This window comes from Anser anser (genome assembly GCF_964211835.1).
Source record: "Anser anser genome assembly, chromosome: 2".
Classification (NCBI taxonomy): Eukaryota; Metazoa; Chordata; class Aves; order Anseriformes; family Anatidae; genus Anser; species Anser anser.
The window spans coordinates 101,841,037-101,865,334 of NC_139721.1; the positions used below are offsets into that span (position 1 = coordinate 101,841,037).

Genomic DNA, 24,298 nt, shown 5'->3' on the forward strand with positions numbered 1-24,298 from the left:
GGTTTTCTATGTTTAAATTTAAGCTTTTTTCATTTATTCAGTAGGTGACAATCAGTGTCATAACTGTAACGTATACAAAGGACATATGGTCATCCTTCACAGAAGATGTGGTTCCAACCGTATAAAGTTATAAATAAGGCAACTTTGTGAATTGCAAATGAGCAATCACGGCTGTTTTTTTCTAACTTCTACAGTTTTTTTCAGAAATCCCATTATGGAAGTAAACGGGCCACTTATTAGCAAAATAATTTAAAATCTTTTAGAGTAGTTCCAACTATAATCAGACACAATCTTTTTGGTCTGTTATACATTATAGGCCCCATTTTAATTGGAGCACTAAAGCTGGGCCCTTTGATTCTCGGTATTGGCACTCAGTCTAACTTTTTTACCTTAATTTATGTTTTGGAGATTGAAAATTATGTTTTAAATAAGACAAGGGGGGAGGGAAGAGGCAAAAGAATCTGGATTCTTTTGGCCATACAACTTCATTATCAACATAAAACATTATTCCATAAAACAGTTCCCTCTCTGAGGCCACACAGAGAGAAGCATACTTTTTTTTTTTTTTCCATATAAAGCTTCAGTTTCAATCAGAAATGGAGCACAAGATAATTCTGACAAAAATGCATAAAAGATGTGTTTGTTCCAGTACAGAATGAAAGCATTTAATGAAACCTCAAAATTTGCTGTGAAATGGAGCTATCAGATTCCCTGTTGTCACTTATCCTTTAAATGTATTTTTACCACTCATTTCAGATTAATATGGATAAAGTTCAAAGATCAATGGATCCATTTCATCTTGACCTATATACCACACTAGAATATGAACAACATTTTGGACTATTCTTGTTTTTCATCTTTGGTGGTGCTAGACTTGCATATTAAAATTAAAATAATGTATATTAAAATAATCATACCAGTAAATCATACAAACTGTAGTTTTATGGTTTTATTGGTATAAATAACCTGACTTCTGAATTAAAACCTTAAAATAAATTTTTAGGTAAGTTCAGCTTTTTTTTTTTTTTTTTTGAGTCATATGTGCGCATTCTGTTCTGATCTAGAAACTACTGCTAGTTCCTACTTTTCTAAATAACAGATATGAGATAAGAGTTGAGGCATAGGTACTCTGATGGCTCACTATATGCAGGCTGTCAAAAATAAAGCATACTTTGCCCAGACATTCGTATATAACGTCCTCCTTCTGATATGAAAGGTTAATAAAGATCAGGTTTCAGCAGGAAGAAAGAAGCCTCTTCATACAGCATGTATGAACAAGACATTTGTTTTGACACAAATATGTTCAATCACCCAACAAGCAACAAGTACAAGCATTCAAATTAATGGTGTTCAGCCAAATGCAACATCAGAAGCAGTGAAAGGTCTGAGTTACAAATTTTTCCAGAGAGGATAAAACCAGTTTCTTTTTGTTAACTTGTATAATTTAAAATTGTTAGTGTCTGTGTTTATGTGCCAACAAGTGCACCTCTTGTCTGATCAAGACTGTCGCCTTTTATGCCCTTCAGGAAAAGAGAACTGCCAAACACCACAAAAGGTGACATTTGAGCAGACAAGGTGCTGAGATGGGTCCATTAATGTCTTATTAATCACACTGACATTTTAAAGTATGATTTTCTTTACTGGGGAGAAAATTCTCTCAATAACTTACCAGATATTGTGAAGACTGGAAATGAGATGGATAGTCAGAGGCCAATGATGGATTGAATTTTCTGTTACCAAGACACACAATAAACAATTGTATTTCATCCTGAGGATGTTCACCTGGGGAAGAGTTCACAAGGGACAGTTACTCATGTGGTCTTTTGGCTTCCTTGGACCAGGATAGCTCCTGAGATCATTCCAAGTTTTAGACAGCTATCAGAACCAAATTTCCCTAATTTCCCTATTGCTTATTGATATATGTTTTGTTGTTATTGTTTGTTTGCTTGTTCGCTTGTTTGTTTTCATTACCACTTTATTTTTTTTTGTATGTTTGGAGAGACTGGTTGACAGTTTGCTCTTTAATTCCCATGTCCCTTCAGTTTTTCCACCAAACGAGTTTATTGTCTGAAACATATGTGGTAACCAGCCATTATTCCTTCTTGATAGTATATTCTTATTAAATTTTTATTTACCTGCCTTCACGTCTGCACAGAATGAGGAGAGAAACATTTTCAGAAATGATCAAGATAGGGTATGCCAGTGAGAGGAATGCAATTTTGCCTTGTCTGCCTCTGTACTAGTGACACTGGTATGTATGTGTATTTGTCAGCTTGTTGTGTTTGGCAAAGAAAAAGACTGTGCACTCACTGTGTAGGGCTCACATAAAACCTCTTCACATGTATACTTGAGATGTGGACATGTTAGTTCTCTGTTGTATTTTTTATTCTTTAGCTTACTATTGAAAATTCTGTTGTTTCTTTCTAGTCACAGCTACATCAAAGGTCCCCCCTTTCCCCCTTGCCTGTCCCTATACAGAACCCTAATAAAAGAAAATGTTACTTTTTACCACTTACTACTTTGCTTGCAAGCTCTAGGGAGCCTAAGACAAAAAAAGCTATGAACTTGATGGATGGACTTGATGATCTTGAAGGTCTTTTCCAACCTAAATGATTCTATGAATTTAGGCACACTGATTCATAGAATTGTTGCACACACCACTGTAAATGTTTTAAATGACTGTAAGAGAGTCTTTTTTAGTGACAACTGCAGGATTCTTATCCTTTTTTTTTTTTTTTTTTTTTTTGTGAAAGTCTGGAGTATTTACCTTTATTCCTAGCAACTGTAACTGAGATCCATAGATTGCTGATAATGAGAATATGTCCATTTAAAACCCTTCCCTTCTCTTCCTTCCTTTGCAATTCCAGAGAACTACAAACAAATAATGTCAAACGGAAGATTACCTTTCTACCTGCCCAAATCCCTCAGGAACTCACACAGCTCTGCTATATTCAAGATGTCAGTATAATTATACATGTAATCTGTAAGATATGTTCTCCAGTAATTCCCAAATTCCCATACAGGTTCATCCAGCCCACTTTGCATTGCAGCTTCTCCTGTTAGGTATTGTTCTCAGGAGGTGTCTCCAGATGTTATAAAATTCCAAGATGTATGCTTTATGTGTAGAAGTCACCTTTATAAATAACTTAAACATTCACTCGGGGAGGGGTGGGGGGTGGGGGTGGGAAATCTTTGCTAAGTTGACCTGAAGTGTTCTGGAGTACTCTCATGCTCTCACAACAGACGCATGTACATAATGTTAAAAAAATTTAGCCACAAGTCCTAATATTAATGCCTATGATATTTGTTCATTTGTCTTTCAGTATCTTCTGGAAATAAACACATTACAAACAAAGCCAAAGCGATCTGCTTAACTTTTCAGTGGTCAGGCAATGGAAAGTCTCTACACAGACCCTGAAACGTTAGTGATTTTGTTTGTTTGTTTTATCTCCACTTGCTTTGAATACTATTATTGCTGCATTTCTAAGTATCATATTAATACTCCAAAAACTTTCCAGTGTTCTAGCTCTCACCAACAACTGTTCCAAATTGCTCAGTTGAAGTTTACATAGAGTAGCTCAGATCTTACAAATGTATTGCCCATATTCTTTAGTTTTTTGGGGTTATATTGAAAGGTAAACAGTATTTCTCCCTCTGATCCTTATATTTTCATGGTCACGGTCACACAGTCATGAATAGCACAGAGAAATAGTTTAGAAACAAGCTTATAAATGGAGAAATATAAATGGAGAAATTTCCTACGAATAACTGATGAAGGAGGGTCTGTTGCAAGTCTAGACACAATTAACTCTTGTAGAAAGATTTGTAAAAATTCAAAGGTGTAATCAAAAGTAACCTGAAAAACACATGGTATTATCTTACTTGGAAACACCTGTGTGATCATTTTCTAAGATAGGAATGAAATACAGGTTAAAGAAAAGCATGTAAATTAGTGCACTGAAACTGAAATGAAACTTTACAATGCATTAATAGAGAATTATGGAGAAAAATCTTGTCACTGTCTGTATTCTCTCTTGTGTATTTTTCTTTTGTGTACTGTGTTCTTCCCCTTCATGGATTCCTTGCACTAACAAATAAGTACCTATGGTATCCAAACAGAATAGTGTAGTGGTATATATTCAGAATAGAATAGAACTTTATTTGTGTATGTATATGCACCTATATATGTGTGTGGTGTGTGTGTGTATGCATAAAGTATTGAAGTGACCCAGTCCATTAAATGCCTTGAATACACACACATATATATATATACATATGATATGTGTATATAAGAGATCTGAACTTGATTTGAGATTGTCTGACAATTCAGTGTAACAGCTGTGATTCTCAGGAGATGTCCCATGGTCTATGTTAGTGGGGGGTTTCAAGGGTCTGAAATATTCATGTCCAGATGTATTGTCTTGCTGGTCATTGAGCTGAGGTGTCAAAGTGCCCCAATATTGTTAGTATATTTGGGGTAGTCTTCTACTTGGTTCAGGTTGAAAAAACATTGCTAGTGATTCTGGTCAAAAGAGAGAGTGATCAGCTTAACCAAAGTATACTCTTCCAGCACTCACTGAATGGCTGTTAACATGTATAGGAATGTTAACTCCTGAATGTTTTTTCTCTGTCTATCTTCCAATATAGTTGGCTGTTGCTTATGCAGGAACTGATCTGTTGTAGTGGTTATTTTCTGCATATTGTTGGGACTAGATTCAGTTCCGTTTCAGCTAGTTTTTCCATGTAGCTGTTGAAAATAATCCGGAGGAAAATTGATACTTTTGAAACTCTACAAATACTGAGAATATTTGTTAAGTTATACAAAGGACTGCCAAAAAAGTCCATGATTGTGCTAGGTTCTGGATAAACAAAGATGTGTCGATCATCAGTAGCTAAGGAGCTCACAGTCCAAATAAAGCAGAGGTAGGGTGGGGTAGAGGTATCACACAAAAGCTGTGTGAACAAAGTGATATTTGACGTAAATGTCATTTCCACAGTTCTTGGCTTCTGCAATTGCCCACACAGTTTGAGGAGTCCAGTGGTGGAGGTACAGTTTCCTGTCACTGCTCAGTGGGTGTACCTCTCCAGGAAGGACTCAAATAATTTTAGAGCACTACTCTGACTGCAGAGGTCCAAGATGATGAGAACGGATGTCTGTCCTTTGCCCACTGATGGGTGGAGAATATTCATCAGCCTCGTAGGTGGTGTGAATTCTGTGTCCTGGCTCGATTCCAGATTATGCTGTGTCTAAAAGGTTAATTTCAATTACATGAGAATGTCCTTGGCCTTTGACTAGCTTCTCTGTGGACTTGCTCGTGGGAAATTTTATTCTGGGCGGTAGTTGGCTAGAACCAGTGTATCCAGGGTGGGTTTCCTTTCTGTGGATAAACAGAGCATGTGTATCTCCAGGAATAGGAGTTTGGCATCTTCTGCTAGCACTCAATTCATTTATGGCAACCAAAGGTTTCTTACAGAGGTTCAATACTATGCCTAAATAATCTCTTTGTACTTTCCAGCCTATTGATAACTACATCTTCAGCTTCAGTTTTTCAGCTGACTTACCTAGTTGTCTGCTTATATGAATTTCTACTTTTAACTTTACTACAAAGAAACATGGGTTAAAGAACTATGCAAGCCATTTCTGCACTCTGCTGACCTTGTAATATTCACGTATGATGAATTTTAAGTTCATGAAGGCTGGTACTTCTTCTGCAGTTATCTCTGAGTATCAATGAGATCTCTTGTTTGCACTTATTCACTTCTTACAACAGAATCTTTAGTTTAGTTTCAAAAGTACATTTGATAGTATTTGCAGCTGAATTGCAGGTTCTGATTGTTTTTTTGGAACTGCCAGGTATGGGAAAGCCTTATTTCTGCTTCAGCCTATAGTCCTGATAACATTGCCTGCACATTTGCATTAGTGTTTAGGAAGCTGTTTTAGTGTTTGTGCTTGATTCATATACATATTAATAGCAACAAGTATGGAAGTTTAGCTTGAAGTTTGAGTTTTGCTTAACCTTGACAAGCAGTGAGTAATTAATTGAACAATACAATAGGTTTTCAGTAGGATCTTCCTCTAATTAATAGGGCATTTAACAACTGGGATTTAGTGATCATGAAAAGCTGTACTGAAGGGATCGGTACTGCAAGCTTGCTCTCACATCTTGTATGTTCCAAATCAAATTGATCTGATAGAAGTTTATTTTTGTAGTTTTTTATACTAGTGGTGCTTTATGTCTGCTAAACGTATGACAATTGTTGTTTATTCGGTACAAAGTTAATGCTTTAACTTTGTTAAACTTTGTTAGCTACTGCCACTTAACTATACCAACCCTGTGTGCAAGGGTGAAGAGATTTGGCAAGGTGAAGAGGTGACATCTTAAGGCAAGAGAATTTGCATCTGTCCTCTATTTTATGGCCACAGGTGTTTTTAATGAATACCATTAGTCATGATAACAAAATTATGATATTATTGCACTACTATTATTATGCTGTTGAGTAACCCACTTAAGGAAAATACAAAAGCCATAATTTTTCCCCAGCATTATAAAATATTATTGTCACAGTATGAAAAAAAGAATCTTCAAAGATTTAAATTCTATGTTTAATGCTATCTTATTTAAAAACTGAAAGGACGAAGAATAGGATTCTGATCCCATTCAAGTAATGTTTTGTCACTATACTGAGGGTGGGATCCTGACTCATTTTTCCAAAACGTTAGATCTGAGCTCAGCACCTGAGTTATTTTCTCACATCTGCTTTCTAATTGATTTCCATGGAGATTCGTTTGAATAAGAACTTAAATCTGGGAACATAGCTCAGTAAACATTATCCACCTCAACACAATAACAAATTTCTTACTGCTTTCTGAGAAAATGGGTTTGGATCTTCTAAACTGCTTGTTCAAATATATGCTGCTAGGAGTCTTTCAGTTTTGTTTTCTCTCAGGCATGCTTCAAGGAACGGATTACTATTGGAATGTGAATTTCTGATTTACCAAAATTCTGCTTCATATGTCCCCATCCGTCAAAAGAATCCCAGTTTTGAGGTTTTATATTTTTACTGGCTTCAGCTCTAATGTTTGTTACTGTATCATCCCTGTTTATATATACTCCACATGATCTTCACAGATAAATACTTCATAAGATCTTCACAGTTGCGGAAATTCCATTGCAAAAAAAAAGATGCTACTAATGTCTTCCAACCATTGTTCAAACATTACCACCTTGATAAAAAACAAAATGAAATAACTTTTCAGTGTTCTTTTGGTACAGGCAAGGCTATTCTGTCTTTTGCTTTCATTTCAGCTTCTAGGCAAGCAGTGGTTTTAAAATCTGCCACAGTCTGATTGATCTTATTCCAGGAAAACAGGATTCAAGACATTTTTAAAGTAGATTCGTAATGGATTAACCAGAGTTGCCACATAAAGGAGAAACATTTTATTCCTTTCTAATGTCAGAAGAACTGATATGATGTTTAGCAGTAATAGCTCAAGCATTTACTAACTACGCTTGCAAAAAACTAGGCATAAAACAGGAACAAGAATTTCAGTCCAAAATGTAGTAATCTTATGCTCTTCAAATTGCTACATTAATAAATGAAGTACATTTGAAAAGCAGGTTTCAGTAGATGCATCATAAGTATAGCCCAGAAGAAATGCAGTGTGTAATAGTATTAAGTAAACATGAAGGTGAAAAGCTGACTTTATTTATGTTGATGGAGATCTTGCTGTTGACTTCAAGGATCCAGAATTTTACAGTTTTAAAACTCTGACTTTATGAGGTGGCAGTTTTAAATACAAGCAGGATTGACTCAATGGTTGGTAGAAAGATACACTGGGTTTCTCTTGAGCATTTTTGATAAACATCTAGAAAAAAAAAAAAGTAGTCTTGTCCTGAAAATAGCAATAAAGATTTTCATTTTATATGATTTTGATATACTTTGAGAGTTTTTCTCTTCTAAAATGACTTAACTTGGTTACTTCAAACCCATACGTGATACGTAGTATGTATAGGTATTTCTCTGTAATTTCATCCTACTGAGTTGTGTCATTGAGGAAAAAGGATTAGAGTTCTTAGTAAACAAACATGCTTTAAAGAAAGAGAGAGATGGAATTATGATAGTGATGCTGAATGTCTCATTTTTAGGCTACTCTAATTAAAAAGACTAAGAAAATGCTGAGATACTGATTTCTGGAAATTAGGCCCCTTTCTGGCACGCCATTTTGGACATCTCGACTCTCTACCTCAGATTTGAAAATGCAAGCTGTATACATGTTCTCCAGTTACTTTTACTGAAACACTGAGATAAATCAGTTTGCAAAGAATCACTCGAACCTTGCAGTTAACCTAAAGAAAATAGTGTTTTCTGCTAATTTCCAGTAATATTCCTAGCTGCCTTATCAATTTTAAATTTTAACTGTGCCATCCTGTTCTACATTAAAGAGAGAATGGGACAGTTAATATTTGCCTGCAAGCTACATGTATTTAACCCTTTTTCAGAGTAAGTAACTCAGAGCCTAAGACAAAGTGCTTATAAAAAGTTTGCTGTTTACATACAATGTGATTTAGCAGTCAGATGAGACAAACATTTTCAGTGGGACTTGCTTCCAAATGGGAATTATGCCCCCCTTGCAGGGATAGGATACTTACCCAGGAACCTAGCATCTCTGCTGTGATAACTTACCGTAGCATTTTCTCAGTATGGCCTATTTTCCTAAAGTTCAGTGATGCCCACTGGTAATTAATCGGAGACCATCACTTTTGCCAAATACCAGATAGACACTTTCTGTTCATTCACCTTTGCCTTGCATTACAGCCACATTCTAGCCTAAACTTAGCAGCTCCTGTGTGCTGCTCGGTTAAGTGGGAGAACACCTCTGTTTATTTTGTGTAAGTCCACTGTGTAAGAGTAAATTACAATGCAAGTAATTTACTCAAGTGGATCTGTGGAGGTATATGCTTCCGTAAGCACATGGAGTGAGTTCTGGTAATGTAATGTCAGCTAATTGTGCTATTATTCACACCCAGGAAAACAAAAAAAAAATGAACAAAACAAAACAAAAAACAGTGCAGACTTTATTCTAAAGATATATTATTATGTTATTTTGCCAGGTTACTGTGCTCTGCAATTTAGTGATTGCATTTGGCCTATTGCAAAAATAAAATAAATAAATAAATAAATAAATGATGCAGAGTCAGGCCATGATAGCAGTTAATTGAAGCTGTAAATGCTTCTGTAGTGTTAAGATGCAGTGATGTTCCTATTTTTGCAGTGTTGCATAGCCACGTACATGTCTCTTACCACACTAAGGTAAACTGTTGCAATTCATAATCTTTAGAACAGGATATGAAAACAGAGCAGATTAACGGTGCCTTGTTTGTTCTAACCATTCTTAGAGAGTTTGGGTTCCTATGCTTTCACAGTTGGATTTAGTTTTCTACTTTGCGAGGGAAATGTTTTCAGTTAAGGATTTGGTATTTCAGATTTTCAAGTTTTTGCTTAGGGAGATCATAACTTAAAAGAGAAAAAGAGAATCCTGTATGTTTTCAGTTTGTCATAAGAATGAAAACATGGAGGTGTTCCGGAGTTTTGTAGTGTGTACAAATTAAAATAAGTTTTTCAACTTTTTCTTGTATTAAAAACTTCTTTTTTTATTTTTATTATTTTTATTTTTTATTCTTACATGCTTTAATGGCTGTTTCTGAAAACACATTCTGCAGGGACCCATAGTATCATCTCCTTGTTCAAAAGGTAAAATCAAGAGCTTATTCACAGTATTTTCCGTGATCTGTTTCCCAGGCTTAGGTTTTCAAATAGAGTTTCCTTTAAAAAATAATTTTCTGTCTTGCAGTTCAATTTCCTATAGTACTGGTTATGCTGAGAATCACAAGCAAAGTATTATCTGAAAATTTGTGGATCATGATGTGCAACCTAAGCTGGGAGGGGTAGAGGAAAAGGAGGGAGGGTGAAGGTTCCTTCCGTTCTTAAAAGTAATTGTCCTGATGTGATGGAAATTGCAGTCACCTGCCTAGCAGTGGAAAGTCTTTAGCTATAAGGAAATCTACAGCATCATCACTTCATTATAGTTACCAGCAACCTCATGCTGGACAGCAGCTTTGATGAGACTGATAAAGACAGTGTTATTGAAACAACAGAAGTGCATGGGGACCATAGTTATAAAGATTTTCTTGATGAAGCTACTGCATAAAAATTTATGCTTTTGAAAATTGTACTTGGAGCAGATTTGGCACTTAGGGATGTGGAGCTGGAGGTTTTTGCTAGTCTAGGATAAGTCTGGAGATTAGTTCAGGTGGGTTATTCTTCTAGTGCTGTGCAAGTGTAAATGGGATCAGATTTCAACCCTGGGTTTTATTAAACTTTATTCCTGATTTATGAAGAAAACTTGAATTAATCAGTACTGACCTTGTGGTTAGCATGTCTGAATATCTAAAGAAACTGAAGTCTTCATTACTAAGCACATTTCCAACTGAACAATTAACTTCCCTCCATTTCAATTGCCTGTCCTTAAAATTACTTGCCTTATAGAGATACAGTTCTACAGCTATTTCTATATGTTTTATAAGAGTCTCTTAGGTTCCTTTCCCTAACATTCTATACAATACTCTGCAAATACAGTGCTATGGCTGTTTTCTAAACATAAAGAGAAATTCTTCTTATCATGATAACTTTCAAGATACCAGGTAAGCGAAGGTGGTAGCCGTGGTTTTTGTTTGTTTTTAAGATATATCAGTGCATCTTTCTCTTTTCTCCTCCTGATTATTCCTTAGGAACATCTGGTAGCTTTCTGCCTCACTGTCAAATTTCTATTTCTGTTTTATTAGCCAAACACCTGCATGCCAGCTGAGTATGTACAGACATTTCTGAATATCAGGAGTGTTATTGCCAGTCTAACTTGTAACAAACTTGCAGCATGATAGCACTCTAAAATTCTCCTTACTCCCATGTTATTATTTAACAGATTTTAAAAAAGTTCATAAACCCCATTACCTGAAATGCTACCTTATTAAGTACTAGTTTATTAAATCCCTGTTATTTAAGTGCACTACAATTGAAATACAGTATTGTATAAGCTAAGAAATATATACTATTCCTCCTTATCTGCTTTATTCTTCTGATTTTACTTTGTGAAAAGCTATTTTAGCTGCTTTTCTAGATGATTAGTTAGCCCAGGATAATCTTATCTCAAAGATTTTTTTTTTTTTTAAACTGAATGAGCTGAAAAATTAACATAAAAATAGAAAGCTCTGTTTAAAAATGTCAGGCTGGTGGGCTAAATGTTAACCTCACTGAGATCTTTGCCACTTTCTGATCAGCTTCTGTGATGCCACAGTGTGAACCAAAATCTAAAAAGAAGATGAGCCAAATAACACTTCTATTAAGCTAGCAGCCTTTAAAAACAAAAAAAGTAAAATAGATGTAACACTGGAAAGAATGTTTTACTAAGATATTCATAAAACAATTAAAAGATGTAGTATGTAAAATAAGATATGGAAAAAGGGCTTGCGTGCTTGCAAGATTGTCCTTTTTTTTTTTCCTACCTATATCAGTTGAGCTAATAAAAGATATTGCCTCTCTTCTCAAATCCTGTTGCATGTAATAATTACTGTTCCATGTTCTCTACTGTTATTCTAAGAGCATGTTATAATTGGAGGCAGTGTTTCTGCCTTTGAATCTCACTAGGATACCAGAAATGTCTTTTGTTCCAGTTTGTCACGTGTGGTTGACAGCATATCCAGTTGTGCTTCGCCTGGCTGTTTCATCTGTGTGCTCAGCAGAGATTTTTTGACCATGTCACAACCCTGCTATTTGACAAGAATCACCCCCTCTACATCTCTCCACTAGCTCTACCTTACATATCCTCTTTCTGCAGCTCTCAGCTCCAGCTGCCTATCTTCAGGCCTCACAGCCCATTCCCACGATCTTCTGACTAGTTTCCTTTCTAATCACCTTTGCATTGCCCAGCTGGGCCATTTACGTCAGTCCTGGCAGTCTCTTCTTGGCTGTGCTTGCTGATTCTGGTCTGAATTCTCAATTCTGGTCATACTTTTTTTCCCCTCCCTTGATACCATCTGAAGTCACCCAACCAGAGTTTTTTCCAGTGCCTTGTATTTTGTTTCACTATCTTTTGCATTACTTGTCATCTTAGGTTGCATGAATAGGGATGTTGCACAGTAGGAACACAATCATTGGGCAGAAGCAGCATAAGCGAGATCAGAGATGGTCAGGGTGTAGTTGATGACAGTAGGTTTTGAAAGGGAAAATCTAGACTAAATACCAAGAGAAAAACTGTTGAATATCAGCCATTACCCTGTGAACAAAACCATATGAGATTGAAATGAGACTGGGAAAACATTAGCATGAATAGCTCTGTAAGAAACAGGCTGTTCAAGCAAGCCAATGGCCTTGATGGCTGAGTAGATTTCTAACGCTTCTCATTCTTGTGATTCCAGGAGAGAGTGATGAAGGGGAAGGTGATAAGCCAGAAGGGCTGTTTGTGCAGGGAATGAACCATAGAATATGCAGCACACTCAGCTGCTCGGAATAACCAGAAACTCATATTAGAAAAATCTTATAAAACAGAGAGGGTTAAATTTGAGCCTAAAATTCTTAGAAAGCATGTTAGAATTCATACGAGAAAGCTTTAAGGACTTCATTTTATTTGACCTTGGGTACTCAGCAGGTCATGGCCTTCTGGGGAATTAGAACCAAAGCATTCATCAGGGAACAATACAAGTTTAGAAGGTCAAGAGCTGATTCCTAATCATAAGTGTAAATGTTCTCATGTGTGTTTAATATGAACTGGGAAATACTTTGCAACATGTTGGTCTGGAAAAAATTGGAGAGGAGGCCTTAATATATAATGTTTATATTAAAAATGATATTTTGAATACATTGTTTAATATGTTTTAAAATAATGTGAAAAAGTATGATAAAAGGCCAGACATAGCTATAAACACATGCTTTTAGTAATAATGAGATCAATAAACAGCTGAGGCAATGACCTTCCCAATGTGTTGTTGAAAATTTAATTGTGAAGACATGGGTTCTAACTAACTTGTTTTACCAAAACAGAAAGGGGAGGGGGTGCAAAGAGTTTCCCACGTTAAATTTAGGACCACTCAAAATAAAACAAATGCTAAAATTATCCAATTTACTCTGGGCTTTGTGAGGAAGAATGGGCAAGTAATTGCCAATTATGGAGAGGGATTGGAATGCAGGTTGTAGAGGGATAATTAATTGAGAGATACTTCATTTTGATTAGCGTGGCTTGAAAAAGTGCTATCTGAAGTGGTTTCAGGACGGTTGCAGATGGGCCAGGGACTGGCATGCAGCACTAATGGGGTTATGAGGTAGATTAGAATCTATCATGTTACTGAAAATAAAATAAAGGATTAAGGAAGAAGAAAGGGTAGTCTTATGATCGAGAGTTAGATTTTTGTACTGGGAACCTGGGGTCTTTCCCAGCTTGTGCCACACAGCTCCTGTGTGGCATCTGGCATGCAGTCATGGCTGGATTACAATGTGCTCCTGGCCATTCTTGTAGGGTATAAAGCAGCTCCCCTACCAGCATGATTATATTACTGTTCCCTTCACTCCTATTGCAGGTTGGGCATCAGGAGAAAGGGGAAGAGAAGGAATTAGAGGCTTTGCAATTGGTACTTCTCCTCTCTCAAGATCGGGTGGTGGAGTTGAGCTGGGAAGAGGTTGGCTGTGATTCAGCTACTGTCACAGCACTTTCTCAGTATTTCTGAAAAGCAGTATACATGGCAGCTCATTCTTCTCTATTATATCCTTTCATTTCACTGTCTCTTATAAAGCGATAAAAATGCTTGCAAAAGGTAATACTTTAATTATATGAGGCCTATTTATCTAATGTAATGAATATTGAGGTCTGTAGGCGGCAAAGACAAAATACAGTTATTACTTGGCTTAAAATAAGAAAATATTAATTTATCTGAAAGAGTCATTTCCATCTTGTTTTCATTTTGGTTAATTTATGAATTTTGGAACTGAGTCTTTGAGGAAGGGATATACCCTCTTCCCCCAGCATACCCTCAGAGGAAATTTAGGGACTTCTTAGAGCAGGGGTCCAAAATGGAAAATGTGGTTGCTGGGAAGAGACATCATTAGTGCAGAACGTGGAAGCAGGCTGCCTACCTTCCTGCACGAACCGTTTTACCGCAAACAGATTCCTGGTCTGACACACAGCTTTCAGCAAAATCAGCCAACAACTGTTAGCCAGACATAAGTGTCTTTGGCATTCAACAAATTACTTGCACATCAGACAGTGCTGATTACTACCGGAAAACAGTATAAATATCACATTTTATATTACACTTGTAAAATTGATTCTTTCCCCCTTTGCTGAGTTAGTATGCCAGAAACTTTAATTGTCTGATGGAGTTCAAGGAAATAATTCTGGCTGCCAAATTACAAACAAACAAAAGAAGAATACACGTGTCATTCTAACACTCTGGCTGATTCTGTTTTCACTATCACCTGCTTGTATTATTTTCTTCTGCATTCTAGCTTCTGTACTGAATATGAAGCAAATTTAGCATTATATATTTTTCTGCCTTTTACCTCATTATAGCTATTCCTTACTTTTGTAAAGATGGTCATAAATTTTTTAATTAAATTACACTGTGTACCTAACCTTTATAAGGAATTCCAGTGTTTTCATTTGAATAGTACTTACAAGGACAGTCATTTGAAAAGTTCAAATCAATAGTTGATTTGCGAGGTAATGGTATTTTTCAACTGATTTTTTTTGGTAAATCTTTAAATAGATTCATCTTAAGAAAAAATAAGCACAGTGTATCTTTGCAGGCAGTTAGTATGTGAAATTTTAGAACTTTGATCCTTCATCTCAAAGTAACATTTTGAGATGAAGTTCATTTATACTTTATCAGAACACAAGTATCAATATTTAATTTCCAATTTAAATGAACATCTCGTTTGACCACAGATTTTATTCCTTTAATCCTTTTGTCTTGAACAATGGGTTGAAAAATCAAATACTTGCAGAAAGATGACATTGCTAAAACACATCTTTACATCTAGAAGACTCCAAAATCTCCACAATTCCTTGTTAGAGAAAAAAAAAATAAAAAAAATAAAAGAAGTTTCTCAACTGACTTTTAAAATTTTTGTTCTGCAAATAGAAGCTCAGTTCCAATTGCACATGTGAGCGGTGTAACTACTTTGAGTTCCCAGGAACACTGTACACTGCTAAAGATACTTACGTTCTTAGAAGCATTTGAAGTATTAGGTCTCTTAGCTTTTGTGTCTACTTAAAATGGTAGCAAAGGTTTTGTGGCTATACAGTGCCTGAAACAACACACACTGATATTTCTCTAAGCACAACTACACAAAATATCATTCATCATTATTGTTTATAATAATTAAGAGCTGAATTAAGCTCAAAGTGGAAAAAAACAGGTGGAGGACTACAAATCTTGATGCTGGATGTTCATTTGTTCCTCCTCTTATACCATCCAGTGGTACTTATGCATGACAGAGCCTGCTGGAAGTTTCTGAAGGGCTACATTGAGGAAAGAAAGGGAGGCACCAAGATGAGTCAAATAGATATCAGAAAGGGCAAGCCTTCTGAGCTGTCTGAACCCAAAACCAAAATAAAGAAAACATATTGAAAATTAAGAAAATTAAATACAATTGAAACTGGGATATATATTTGTCCTTCCTACTTTTCTTACCTGTTACAGTACTATCAGGAGAGCTCATGTTTTCTGGAGACTGAGGGTTATAGTACAGTATATGAATAATCTGATAAAGGATGCATGCAGCTGACAAGATCAACGTCCCGCCATAGATTTGTTCAAGTCTTTAGCTGAAAGCATGAGACATGGGAAAGGTACAATATCTTCCACTGCTTAGAGACTCAAGCTCTCTTTTAGAGCTGCTTCTCTGCCTTTGAAAGGAAAAGCTTCTGAATTCCTGAAGTAAGACACATCTTAAACCATATGAAGCACTTTCCGTGCTGACAGAATTTAGTTAAAGCTCATTATGTAAAAAGGTGCTATAAGGAAACTTTATAGAGTGAATGCTCTTTATAAACTGGAAGCTAAGGTTCAGCCAGTTTCCATTTAATTCTCCAATATTGCCTGCAGCAGTCAAGTAAATTTCATAACAGACTCCCTCCCCCCAAATTAAAACCATGTGCCTGTTTCGTTTGTTACTCTCTTCATAGTCCCCCCATTCAAATCTCTCCTCTGAGCTTTAAAGACACTTGCAAGAATTCATAGAATTAAAATAGTAGAATTGTCTGCTATTAGTTAGTCCACATTAGCCCAAGTACCATCTTTCCTAAACAAACTGAATTATGGGCAAATTGACATGGGTGTATGGCAATGGAAAGTGTTAAAAAGCATGAGTATGCATTCTCTGTTCATGGAGCTTCAAAAATTGCATTAGGATTTTTTCTTCATAGTGAAATTAGTTTAACTAGTGGAGCAAATATGCAGAGTGTTGTGATTTCCTAAGTGCTCCTTTTAGTTAAATTGTGCTACAGCAAGAAGAAGAGTCTTGATTTTGGGCTTTTTCTCATAGAACACTTGAGTGCCAACATTTTTAGAATAATGTATTCATTGCATATTGTCCAAATAATTTCTTTTTTTTTTTTCTTTTTTTTTTTTTCCTAATTTCTGTCATTGGAGACATCTCTGAGAGGAAAATGTTTCTGGAACAACCATAGATTTCCTTCATGTCCTTAGCATGGTAGCACATAAAACTAACTACCAGCAGACATTAGCAAGCAGGAGTCATGGGGACATCTGCCCTTCCTCCAGACCCTTGCTCTGTCCCTCAGAGAGTGCCACCATTGGCAGCTGACCTCTTAGTTTCAGTGCTGCAGAACGACACAGACATTTTATTTACTCCTCAGATTGCCTAGGGAACAGCTACTGTTTTTCTTAGAATGATGGCTCTGCTAATCCTTTTTCAAGGCATAAATGCAGCTTTAAAATGTGCTGTACATAAAACTGTGTATCTGAAACACTACATACAACTATAAATATTCAAGTGTATAAGATAAAAGTCTTTAAAAAAAAAAATAAAAAAATAGAGCATTCCAGAAACAGTTTGATGTCTGCTATTCCCAAGAAAATCCATTAAACAACTCATATATTTAAACAAGATGGAACTGAAGTCTTTTGCTTAGATTGCCATCACATCCTGATGAGAAAACAACTCTTGTGTTTGTCTTCTCAATATGGCAGGAGTTTAAACTGAGATGTGGCTCCATTGAAAAGTTTAACTATGGACTTCCTGGCATGAAAGCATGCCCCTAACACTGTACCTGCTGTCAGATGTGTAGTGATAGTTAAGAGAAAGTTTCTTCCATCATGATCAAGTAAAACTAAAAAGAATTCTTACTTTGAGATGCCAGTGCAGAGAAGCAGAAGATAGGATTGTGAAGCATTTGTGTTTCTCTAGTGGTATTCAAAGATGAAGAGAAACATTGAAAATAGATCAGATTCTGAAATGTCCATTTAATGTTACAGCAAATGGAAGTCAAAGCTAACAGGGAATAAAGCTAACAGAGAATTTGGTTTAAATTTTTTTTAGTGGAACTCATTTTCTTTAAGAAATATGAATTATGCTATTGAATTTTTGAGTTGTAGCTTCAATTCTTTATTTGTATTCTTTTTCTTCCTTGATAACTCTGTTAATGTCATTTTCATAGCTAACCTCTTGATTTCTGTCTTTACATGTGTTAGTCTGTTAATCCTTGTGATGATTTGGGGAAACATTTTAACACATATTTACAATGTTAAAGGAAGAACTAACGGATCTCTGTTGTCATTTGATCACCACTGTCAAATTTTAACATATGGTTTTCATGTTCTTCTCAAATTCATTTAGAAATCTTGCCATTATCAAAAGAAGGAAAATAACACTTCTAAAGACATCTCAGTACTGCACAGTAGTAAGAGATTGATGAACTAGATTTCTTTCTTTGTTTGCTTTACTATATAAACATATAATTTCAAAATAGAGCAATAACAGTTTTCTGGATCATATAATCCATCAAAAATACTCTTAAATCTGAAAAATACAACTTCACTATTTCTACTGTTGTGAACAGAAGAGACTTTTTTTTTTTTTCCATTAGGTTGTTTCTTTTCTGAAATTTATTATGAGAATGACAACTGGCCTAAGATGAAGTTTTTGAGGGGTTTCCGTGTCCTATGTTTTTAGTCTCAAATGATTCTGTGGATGCACATATTTTCTAAGCAGAAATAGCTGGCTTTAAAGCTCCAAACATACATATTATTTTAATTGGAATTTGAAAGATCCGTTAATACCAGTTTCAAACTCTGACAGCTTGTGCAAACAGAAAAGTGTAAGTATTTCAGGAGAAAGATTCAGGCAGCTAACTTCACTGACAGAATCACATTAGTCTAACATCTCTTACCTAGCAATAGAAAGAAAAATATTCTGTGTGCCTGAAGGCTGTCTGTAGCCTGACACTTGGAATTTTTACCTAAATAAACGAATGATAATGCACAAAATGTATTTACTACTCCAGTTTTTCAAGAGACAACTGTGAATGTCCATCTGGTATTCATCATTAACAGGCTAAAATTCAAAACCTGACTGAACAGCAGAAACCCAGCACGTTTCGGGTTTTGCTCTGACTCCTGTTTACATCAGTGCAAGCAGGATCTGTTGTCTTCTGAGCTAATCAACACGCAACCCTAGATTACATTATGCAGCTCCTTGTACAGGTCCACAGTTGAATACTTTTCCTCTTTGTGAAATTATTCCTACATAATTTGCAGTGAACCTTGAAGCAACCGTAGGTGCATTTACTTTAGCATTTTAGAGGTTCTGATGAAAATCTCTATTTACTATGTTTTGGTTCACGTTGTGGAGCCATCTCAGAGAGACCAGATTAGATTTGTACCTCATTTGGTTTTTGCCTATAATAAACTGCAATCAAAATTAGGCGTCTACAATTTACTAATCAAAGTCAAGGTAAATATAAGTATTAATATCTTGTAGCTTCATGTGGGTATCAGTTACACATGGAACTTATTTTATGGAATTATTTTATAATTTTCTTCTTAGTACCACATTTCTTAAAGTTGAAAATCATCTCAGCTTTGCATGGTTTACCTTCATGAAATTTAGCGAAGACTTCGTTGCCTTGAATAGCTGAGCAATTACAATGACAAAAAAAAAAAAAAAAGCATCAGACTTACAACAGTTCTGCTGTCTTTTATGTTGTCTTCTGGAGTGATGTGTTTATGCAGGACAAACAAGTAAGCTATCTCCGTGATTCTTACTTGAAAAAACTCCAGATTTCTTCTGGAGATGGTGTGAGTATCTCTTTCCTCTTCAAGCGTATGTTGATGGATTAAGGGAGAATGCAGGCAAGCCCTAACTGTCAACTGCCTGTACACACAGAGGCTTGACTGAAGACGGAGAGTTTGTCGGTGCTGAAAGGGAAAACTGGATTATACATATATCTGAGCTGTCCTTTTATACCTTATTCACTTACCACTCATTCAGGTCACGTTTTCTGAATGCATTACTGTCTTTTCCTTCAACCCACTGCATATGGGCTCTAAGCCTTTGAATATTTTGTTGTGAGTAGAAGGGAAAGAACTGATAAGGAACATCTGTGCCGGTGGATATATGGGAGCAGTGACAGTAAAATTCAGCAATACTGAGGATTTTATTATATAGTGCAAATTCATTCTGGCAGCTTGTCTCACCTCTGCTGCTGTAAATCAGAAGGCAGATGACTTAGGCTTTTTGATCTGAAACTGCCCCGACACCATGTCCCTTCTGTATCATTCAGTGTCGCATGTGCCTTTTATTCTTAAAAAAAAAAAAAAAAGTGGAAATGTTATTTCCCATAATTTACAGATGAGGGGCTGATATACCCAGCCCTGAATACATCTATGTTAACTCTAAGTATTTAAGTGAGATTTCTGAGGTAGTTAAACACTTGTTCTGAGATTATTCTGTGGTTAGTAGAGAAATATTATGATCGTAGTATGGTCAAAAAAAAAAATCATGGTCAGACCTCATAGTCATAAGCACTTTCTGTGTGTGCGTCTCTCTCTGTTGCCTATAACTAGGGAAATTCGGTTACCACCCTAGGCTTCTTAGTGAAGAGTCTGATATTAGTTGAGGTGAGTGTGGATTATAAGGTTAATTTCCAGATGTGCACAGCAGAGCAAAAGATCCCACTATGTGAGTTCTTTTTCAATGAGAAATCCTTTCCTTAGACTTTCTTTACTAACTCACCAAGTCACATATCTGAGTACAGTCCATGTCAGTAGCCACTGTAAAATATTTTTATGTAGCAGCTGTGTTTTGATAATTTCTGTTTTACTGTGCTTGGAGAAAGGTGGAAGGTGGGCTGAATCCGGTGAACAGCAATCATCTTTCAAAAAACAGCTTTTGGTCAAATACTGACGTCCTCAGCTGCAGTATCTTCAGGAGGCTAAGGAAAACATCAACATGAAGACAGAACTTTCTAGTCCTTCCAAAATAATATTTCTTCAGATATAAGATAGAAGCAAAAGGTTGGAAAATGTTGGAATATTTTTTTTTTTAGTGGCATTAGATAAGTGAGAAAACATGCCAAGTTCACAGATTCAGTTCTGATAATAAAAAAGCTTGTCTAACTGAAACCAATTTATGCAGTTCATGTGGAAATTAGGCTAGAAGTTTTGTGGGAATAGATTTCCCATTAGGTCTCTGACATGACCTGATCCTCACTGGAAATACCCTGATATCAGGCTTTAACTTAATCACAGAACCTAGATGTTAGAGGTGGATCACATCACTGAAAAATCTTTGTTTTCTGAAAAGCCGAGGTTGTTGTACATAGTATATTTCTAATGTTTTTATTTAGTTTTAAAATTTCTCTCCATCTGAAAATCATAGGTAGGTCTTCATAGCAGGAAGTTTAAATGTTCCTAAGTTTACATTTTTCCTATTTCATTTTCATTTTCTTATGGCCCAGTGCATCACCCTAACTAGTTGCTCTGCATAACCAATTGCTATTGCTACTATGTAGGTATTGTAAGTGGTCGTTTCTTCCATGACAGTTATCATGGAAGATAACTTATCATAACTTATTTCATGATAATTTATTATCATGGAAGAGTTATTACTAGTAAATTGTATACAATTTTACAGCTACATTCTTCAATTGCCTTTTTTTGTCCAGAGGGTATAGCAGATGCTTACTCTGATATTCAGGTGGGGTGGTGTACACAAACTTCTTAGTATCATAGAGTCATAGAATATCCCAAGTTGAAAAGGACCCACAAGGATCACCAAGTCCAACTTCTTCTGGCCTGTACGGAAATTCTATGGAGTCAAACGGATTTATAGGTCCAAAAGTGGATCCAGAAGAAGAATCCTTTTGCAGGATTGGAGATTATTAAATACATTTGCTCTTTTTTATATACTGTATAATTAGCTAGTGACATTTTAATCAGAAGGCTGAAAACATGAAATTTTGATGCATTTGAGCTGTGTCTCATCTTAACCCACGTAGGACCTAGTCTCATAAAACAGCTGCAAAACAGACTTTTTTTTTTTTTTTAATGTATATTTTATTACATGTCACCTCTGTACATTTTGTATGGTTTGATCCTCCTTAATTCTAATTGCTTAAATATTACTACTTAAGAGTCAAAGGTCTTATACAAACAGAACATTTAGAGTAATGCTTATGGCTTGACATGAGAGATTTCTTCTGGCAAAAGTTAATTGCTGTACAACCTGCTTCAAAGGAACAGTGAATACAGATACAGTGAATGTTGCTAATTAATGGTGTTATGAAGGTTCTGAAATGCTTCAGTATGTAGACAAGTACAAATCACAGTTCCAATTACATTGGACATATGCTTATATTTAAATGAAAGAAAAAAAAAAGACTTCTCTGCCATGAGAGATTTTCATCAATTATGCTTTTAATTATATCAAATTACAATATTGACTTATGTAACAATACACAACAGGTACTGCTGTTGAGGTAGAAGAAAGTCCTCATCACAAAAGTGTGGGGTTAAAGATGAGTGTAACTTCACAAATAAATCAGAACATTTGAACCTGTGAATTTATCCAGGTGAACTATTTCATACCTTTATTCATACCACCTGGTGTAAGACTTCAAGTGGGAAAATCAGTCCTTTTTTTTTTTTTTTAAATATATATATATATATTTATTTCCTCGTCTCTTATAGCTTCTTGAACAACTTGTTTCAGCAGCTCTTTTTTCCAATCAGCTGATCTGTAAAAGGTATGATACTGTTTTTCTGGAGTGCATGTGAAAGTTTGTATAGACACTGAACTCTCTGGATTTCTAATAATTGTGCTGGGAACAGAGATGAAGAAAGCATGTCACAAGGGACTGATATGGCTTATATTCAGCCTGTTTGCTGCAGATGAGTTTTCAGGAAAATTTACCAGTTTCATGGTAATTCCACATGAAGTTACTGATCCTTAAGTTTATTGAGGCTTATCCCTAGTACCTTTGTTCTGAGGTGTCCTTGCTGGGAATCTTACAGGGCAAAACAAAGTTCAGGCTACTTCTTACACGACAGGTCTGACCACAGGTGGGAACATAATGTGGAAGATCAGAGCAGAAACAGCATTTCATGCTTTATCAGGTTCTCCGTGTAGTTAGGGGTATAGAATAATAGAATCATTTAGGTTGGAAAAGACTTCTAAGATCATCTGGTCCAACCTTTAACCTAGCAAAATATATCTAGAACTGGTATATCTAGAACTTTCTGATTTTCTAACATTTCTGTGACTTAAGGAAATGAACAGTGCTTTCCTAAAATTTCTATTAAGTAGCTGATGTGTATTTTCTATCTGAACTGTGTTTTGGTAAGGGAAACATAAATAAAATGTATAGCGTAATAGCCAGTGACATTACTGTAGGCTATTTGGTTACTCTGTACATTAGCACTCACAACTGATATTTCTGTTATATTTTGTAAACTTAGGACAAGTATTTTCATCGTTAAGGTTAATGGTGTAGGATCATTAACTTCAAAGCAAGGGAAGTCTGGAAGCACTACACATTCATAAAAAGTGTTTTCTTTAAAAACCTTTTTTTTTTTCCTTCCCCGCAGTTACATCAATAGCATCCAAATACTAATCACTTTTTACAGTTAAATTTTCACAGGTCATCTGATGCACATTATTGACCAAACAACTGTGAAATGTAGTGTTTTCAAAACTCTTTTCTCTTTTTTTTTTTCTCTTTTCTGTTTCTTCCTTTTTTTTTTTTTTTTTTTTTTTTGCTGTTTCTTCCCTTTCCCCTTCTTTTCATTCCTTTCTGTTCTGTTTCTGAAAGAAATCACCTCTTTCATTTGTACAGTCATGGCTCTGAAATACCTGGCTGGCCTTCAAATATTTTTGCCCTACTGCAAATTGTAGAGAAATTTTATGGTTGCATAATAAAATTCATGAAATTAAATGTTAATAATGGAAACATAGACAAAAATACATATGTACTGCATTTCTAGAAAGGAGTAGAAGAGACTGATAAAAATGTGAAGCTATTTTCCACTTGGGTATGCTTTTCTATGCGTCCTGCAAGTAGCATTCTTGAATGCCAATTCCTTGGTGTATGTATGCATGGTTAAGGAGTTCTCCATCTTCAAGGCTTTTGTTATGAAGACCAATGTTAACAGGGCAGAGTGTAAATCGCAAAAGATCTCTATGCGCCAGAGTTCCTGTTGATGAATGTTTCTCTGACTGCCGAGGACATACAGCACTGAGAAAATACGAAACACCTATATGCTATGCTATAGTTTGAACCATGATCACCATTCACTTTCTGAAGGGCTACAAAGATCAGTGCAAGGGTATGCAGGAATAAACTGCTTACGAGGAGAAGTGTAACGCATATCTGACTGCAGCATGCTGAGTGTCTGCAGGGAGATGCTCCCATCTGGATGTACTTTACAGCACTAAGCAGGTGCCAATGTTAAGTGGCATTCCTCTGTGGATGAGCAAGTTTTGTGGTCCTGGGAAGGGTTAAGTACTCTGAGCTGACAGACCAGCTCTAACAAAACAATGAGTGATGTATAAATAAACTGCAACACTTACATGGCAGGTGAAAGATGGATGGAGTACTTAAAAGGAGGCTCTTGGGAACTCAGTGTGGAGTGCAAGATTGGAAAACCTATACTGATTATGTACTTTGTACTGGGAAAAACAGGTGAGGTCCCTAAGGACCGTCAGAAACCAAGTGATATATTAGCATGAT

At 35.9% G+C, this 24,298-nt stretch overlaps 1 protein-coding gene across 14 annotated transcripts in view; it reads left to right on the top strand.

Annotated features, from left to right (window-relative positions):
* The window catches only part of SUGCT (succinyl-CoA:glutarate-CoA transferase), a 338,050-nt gene that overhangs the window by 252,611 nt on the left and 61,141 nt on the right, over window positions 1-24,298 (top strand). Inside the window, exon 14 of one of the 14 annotated variants that reach the window (XM_083822407.1) lies at window positions 3,324-3,389. The exons of the other annotated variants lie outside the window; for them this stretch is intronic. Coding sequence (XP_083678533.1) covers window positions 3,324-3,374 — 51 coding nt within the window. The 3' untranslated portion in view covers window positions 3,375-3,389. Of the gene's footprint in view, window positions 1-3,323; window positions 3,390-24,298 lie in introns of those variants that run through there. 14 annotated transcript variants of the gene reach the window in all.